At 46.5% G+C, this 6,041-nt stretch overlaps 1 protein-coding gene across 1 annotated transcript; it reads left to right on the top strand.

The window, feature by feature from the left end:
* Window positions 1–492: 492 nt before the first annotated feature.
* On the top strand, window positions 493–4,909 carry Cstl1 (cystatin like 1). Its single transcript, XM_055602606.1, has 3 exons — window positions 493–720; window positions 4,110–4,220; window positions 4,826–4,909. The coding sequence occupies exons 1-3, from the start codon at window positions 493–495 to the stop codon at window positions 4,907–4,909; spliced, it is 423 nt and encodes a 140-aa protein (XP_055458581.1).
* Window positions 4,910–6,041: the final 1,132 nt, after the last annotated feature.

Raw genomic sequence — 6,041 nt, 5'->3', positions numbered from 1 at the left:
GAACTGAAGGAGATGCTGATGACTTGCCGGTAAGATGGTGGAATGTCTTCCTGCAGCTTTCATATGGTTGGTTTCTCTGTCTCAGTTCAAATATGACTCACTCTATAAATTTTCATCCATTCCGTACATAGTGCAGCTTTTATTGCAGAGCTCTGAAGTCTGCTCTCGAGGATTCTTTCCCACTACATGTGCAGGAAAGGATGGGGCTCTCATGGCTTGGCAGGTGCACAGAGGGATCTCCTTATGTGGATTGCCAAAGAACAGAATGACCATTGCAAGTGGGAGAAACACTGCTGGGGAGTTGTGTTTGGGAAGCTTTCCATACATAGTGTTCTTAGCACCTTGGGAGAATGGACTTGGAGTCTTAACTTCTGCTTACATGCAGGTGACGCTGTCTCCCAGGAAGCCTGTGCTGGCGAGACTTCCGTGGAAGAGAGGACTGTTGCTGTACTCCTACTCTGGCAACGCTACAGATAAGTGCCTTCTGAAGCCATGGAGATGAAGGTCAGAGGCCTGAGGATCGCCTTGCTGCTGTTGCTGGTGATTGTAGTTGTAACGGCCAAGCTGAATCACGTCCAGAGGTGGGGCGGATTCAAGGAGAAGGCCACGAGCAAGAAAAACATGAACTCTACACTCCATTTCTTCATCCAGACCTACAACAACTTAAGCAATGACACCTACTTGTTTCAAGTTCAGAAGCTAATTCAAAGTCAGGTGCAGGTTTGTGCCTTGGTTTCCTGGTCATCAGCATAAGCCCCATTTTGCTTTTTTAGACATATGGGGATTCTGACTGGGATTCTGGGATAACCAAGCATTGAAAACTCCTTGGGGAGCTTCACATGAGCTGGGTGTACATGATGCCTCTGAGCTAAGCAGCAACCTTGATCAGTACAAGCACGTGACCTAGGCTGGCCTAAGCCCTGGAGCCAACCCAAGCTCCCTTCTTGGCCAAAAGCTGACGTGGAGTGGTTCTCCATTGTTCTATGGGAGGAATTGCATTTCTTGTTGCCTACCAGAGGGCCACAATGCACTGTCTTTTTTTTTTTTTTTTCTTCATGGTATTATCTGGCAAAAACCTAAATACTCTCTGGAGATTCCTTACTTCCAACAGCATTTCCCCCCCTGTCCAGGACTGTAAATTAGGACTGAATTTTCTGTCTGAGACATTTAGAACCACAAGCCTCTGGTAATAGCAGTGGGAAGGCAGCAGGGGATGGGCAAGCGGCTTCACTCAGATGAGCTCCACCACTTCTGAGAAGAAGTCTCTATCTTTAGCCCTGGCTGGCCTGTACCTCTCCACCCTTAGCCTTCTGCTATAGCCTTCAGAGTGTGAGTGCTTGCTTTACACACGTGTGCCACCGCACCTTCTTTTTCTTTGTTTTGCACACAACATTCTTGTGAATTATGCCAGTGGAAAGACGGTAGAGGCAAGCATTTGTTTGAAAACTATTGATCCAGTGTTCCCTCAAGTTCAGATAGTAACATATGTAAATCAGGAACAATGCTGCACACTAGTTAGACAGATTTGGGGAGAAATAATTCACTAGGGCAAAGACTGCTAGTCAGAGAGAGTGGGAGGCAGATGGAACAGGAGTTAACAGCAAGACGGGGGCGGTGTAAGAGTGGGGTGGGTAATGTTAGTGTGATAGGCCAGTGGGTTCCAGGGGATTCTTGGCTATTGTGCTCTATGACCAAAAGGTGGCGCTGTTCTCACTTGTCTTTTTCACTTGGATCAATTTCCTTAAACTACAGTTGAAGATACAGTTTAAGATGCCAAGATTTAACATGTGAAACCAACCTTCTATCATTAACAGTTAACTGCGGCTCGAAAGGGGAGGATCATGACACAGGTTCCTAGACATCTCAACATCCAGATATGACTCTGAAAGTCTCAGCACTTCAAAGAGGGGGAAGTAGACAAGCACGGGGGGGGGGTCTGGTGGGCCTGCTTTCGACTTTCATCTCTTCCCAGCGATGGGATCTTGGTTAGGTGTTAGCTAGACTCTGCTTCTTCACCCACAAAGTGGGTCAGAACAGTGCCAGGTTAGCACAAATCTGCCACCTAGTGGTGCTTGTGAAAATATTTGCTGTTACTATGACTGTATTCTAAGTGAACAATCAAGACTAGTAGTAAGAAGTTTAATGTGCATGCGTGTTTTAGTCTTTTCCTACACGCAACTTGCTGATGGCCAGTCAGTGTGACAGCTCTACAACAGCCTCATGAACAAGTAGAACGGCCCATTGATGACAGCAGACGGGCACCCTCACTCTAAGGGGTCCTAGGCTAGTGCTGACATTGTATTCTCAGTGCAGCTCTGGGAAATTGCTCTGGGGCCTGGCCTTAGACTTTCTATGGGAACCTTTCAATCAGGATTAAGATGAATTTTCTGCCTGCATCTCTCCTCATTAGGTTGGACTGCTGGCATTTGGAAAAGAAGCAGGGGGCCCCCACGACCTTCTCCCCACTACACTCTGATTTACACATTTATCTGGGAAGCCAGACCTGGGATGATAGCTACCAAATTTCCTTAGCATTTCACCCTGTGTGTGGGGCTTCTCTTCCACAAAAGCTTCCCTGGACTTTCTCTTCTTAGTCTTCATAGCTTTAGGCTTGATTGTGAGAAACAGAAGACAAAGGTGCCCACAGGAGCTGGCCCTTACTGTGTTGTCTGTGGCTTACCTGACCAGCACATCTTTGCCTTGCACTGTCCACTGCCCCTGGAGGAAACAGAGTCAGGGCACGGGGCAGGGGAAGGGTTATCATTTCAAGTGGAAAGGTCCTGGGAGATAAAGCAAGATCTTCAACACATGCCATTCTTCTGTTTTTGGGTCTCCTAATTTTGTAGCTGCTACACACACTTGGCAGAAACATTTAGTAACTTAAAAATTCTGAAGATAGCATTTGTTTAGCTTTTCCTGGGGAGACTTTAACAACAAGCATCTATTTACCACAGACAGAGCACCAACAACACACCAAAGCAATGATTCCAACCAAGTCTAGCTTACTTTCTCAGTGAGTTTATAGGCAATCCATAAAGGAGCATGGTGATTCAATAGCAGCCTCATCACCAAAAAGCCCACCCCAGCAAGGGGGATTCTCAGGGTGACAACAGCATCGCAGAAGTTCCTGCAGGTGGCTCAGATAGCCCAAAAGTATCCTCAACGACCTTGGGTAGGAGGCCTTACAATCTTGTTCCATTTGACTCCTGAATCTCATAAGCCACCCTCCACTCTCCAGAGGGAGTGTTTCGATTGGGAGGAAACAAGTTACAATAGGTTGGGTTTGATGCATTAGTGGAAGTGCTTCTGTTGTGCCCACAGGCTTCACAAGCGGATGGATTGCTTCTGTGGACCTTGCAAATGGAGGCTGCTGAGTTATTTTCTCAAAGTTTCAGAGCTAACACACGGGAAATGTGTGCCTAGAATCAATTTGACTCCCAAACTATATGTTTTTTAAAGATTTATATTTTTATGTGTATGAGTATTTTGCTTTCAAGTATATATGTGTGTAAGTGTACCACAGACACACAGTTCTTGCGAAGACCGGCAGAGGGGTTTGGACCCTTAGAAACTGGAATTAGAAGTGGTTGTATACTACCACAAGGGGTCTGCGGAACAAACCTTGATCCTCTGCTAGAGCAACAAGCCCTTTTAACTGCTGAGCAATCTCTCTAACCCATATTCACATGTGTTGTTAAATTGTCTACTTTCTGGTTGGCTGGGAGGGAGAGTAAAGGGGGAGAAGATGGCTGTACAGGCTGGGAAGGAATAGGGCCATGTAGCTCGTTGCAATATGAGGACCATATTGGTCTGTGGTCTGTGGTTACCAGACAACGCAGCTTGTCTTGTCATGAAGATGGATAGGAGACAAGGAAAAGGCACTACTGCTGTGGCCAGTGCAGCAAAGTCTAGAGCATAGGGTTGTGGCTGACCAGGGACCTCAGCTCCCACTGAGACCCACTCAGTGGGAGGGGAGGAGGGAGCTGAGTTTTGGTGGATGAGTTCTGGGAACAGGGGTCATGGCTTAGTTCCTCCTGGAGAGGGCCAGCCACTGGACACTGTGGAAATTAGAGTGGAAATTAGAAATGCAATTAATTGCTTCTCTGCAGCTGACCACGGGAGTGGAGTATTTGGTCACTGTGAAGATTGGCAGGACTAAATGTAAGAAAAATGGAAGGAAGACATCTTCATGTCCTCTGCAAAGCAGCAAGCTGAAAAAGGTGTGTGCTGGGAGTCCGAGAGAGCCTCAAGGCCAAGGATGGGGAGTGGACATCCTCAAAGCCCGAGAGTCTGGGCCAGCAGATTCCCATCCTCAGGGCTACCTGACGCTTCTTGGGGCATCCAAGAAGGAAGACAGCTGTTTGTTTGGGCAGTGTGGCCAAGCAAGCAGGAACAGCCCTGGACCTAGGCCTCTGTTTCTTCCCATAGAGCCCTAGGGTGCAAGTGTTATTTGCTTCTCAGGACCCTTGTTATGATCTTGCTTTCATTCTCTGGGTCACCAAAGACTGTCCCATCTCTTCTGTGTCTTCTTAGTTCTTCTGTCCCTTTCTATGTAGCTGGGTCCCTCATGGGTCAGATGGTAGATACAAGGGCCTTTTGGTCCCAAGGTGTAGGTACAGGGGTAGGAGAGGACGGAGGGTCGGTTATTCCTTCCTGGATTCCTAGGTCCTGCCTACAATGAGGGCTCCAGAGGCACCTGCCATGGGTCTCAGTGTGACAGTTTCTTTTTGGGTCCCCAGGACCTGAGGAGCAGTAACCTATTTTTTTCCACTTTTAAAAACTATTTTTTCCAAAGCTGATTATCTTGTGTTTTCTTCGTCCACAGAGCCTGGTTTGCACATCACTGATATACACCGTGCCCTGGGCGAACTACTACCAGCTTTGGAACAATTCCTGCCAGAATATCTGAGTGTCCATGTAAAGAGCTCTGTTGTCACCCAGATGGCTGCATTGTGTACTGGTTTTTGTAAAGTTCTAAGAGGACTCATGCCCCTCCCTGGGTGTTTCTATATACATAAGTGCACACATGCTCACTCACTTTCACACTGGCATTCAACAACGCACATAGTAACAGCACCTTTATTGACGCATGTTTTCCCCATTCACATATACACAGGCACACACACATGCACCCCCCCCACACTTGTCCTTACACATTTACATAAACTTAAACCACATAAACGCATATGTAAACACTTCTACACCTTCCCTCATTTGCAGCTCACACACACCACAGAATCCCAGTGGTCACCAGGGACTGCTGTGCTGTGAATAGGATGCTGATTTTTCTTTGGAGAGTCTCTTTCTACCTCAGCCCCATGCTTCTGTTAGCTCTGAGTCTAGGATGGGGAGCTTTACTAGCACACACAACACCGTGACTCACATGTCACAGTGAGTATGTCTGAAGTCCCATGACCAAACAAGGCTCAATAACCAGTGTAGATTCAGTACAATTATATCAAGACTGTGACTTACAATGGCAAAATGACAAGAGGAAGCAGCAGGAGCAGCAGCAGCAGCAGCAAGAGTGTCTTAGGTAGGTTTTTATTGCTGTGAAGAGAGACCAGGACCACAGCAACTCTTATAAAGGACAGCATTTAATTGCGGCTTGCTTACAAAGTTAGGGGGTTTAGTCTATTATTGTTTGTCTACTTTCACTGACCTGTGTAGGTCTGTCTGTGGGACCTGGGATTTGAAGACCTTAAAGAATGGGGCAGACTACAGTCTAATGTCTTAGGCAACTATACAGTGCACTTTTATACATGGGTGTAACAGAGAAAGCAATGATCCAAGGAAGGTTCAGAAAAAAAAAATCACCATAAAAACATTTAAATGCCACTTAACAGAGCAGCCTTTTCTCAGAACTTTCTCAGGATAGACAAATTTAAACACAATTCTCTGGCACGTACTATAGACTATGTCTGGGAAAGCATGAAAGCAAGGCAGAAGGCCATATCCAGATTTATGGCACACTGAGAACAGCACTCAGTATATCCTTTTGCCAGATTGAATTCTACAGCTATGTTCCGACATCCAACAGA

Source organism: Psammomys obesus, unplaced genomic scaffold (genome assembly GCF_907164565.1).
Source record: "Psammomys obesus unplaced genomic scaffold, mPsaObe1.curated_primary_1811, whole genome shotgun sequence".
In the NCBI taxonomy this organism is placed as follows: Eukaryota; Metazoa; Chordata; class Mammalia; order Rodentia; family Muridae; genus Psammomys; species Psammomys obesus.
The sequence above is the reverse complement of the archived record's forward strand: the minus strand, read 5'-3'. Positions and strand labels throughout refer to the sequence as shown.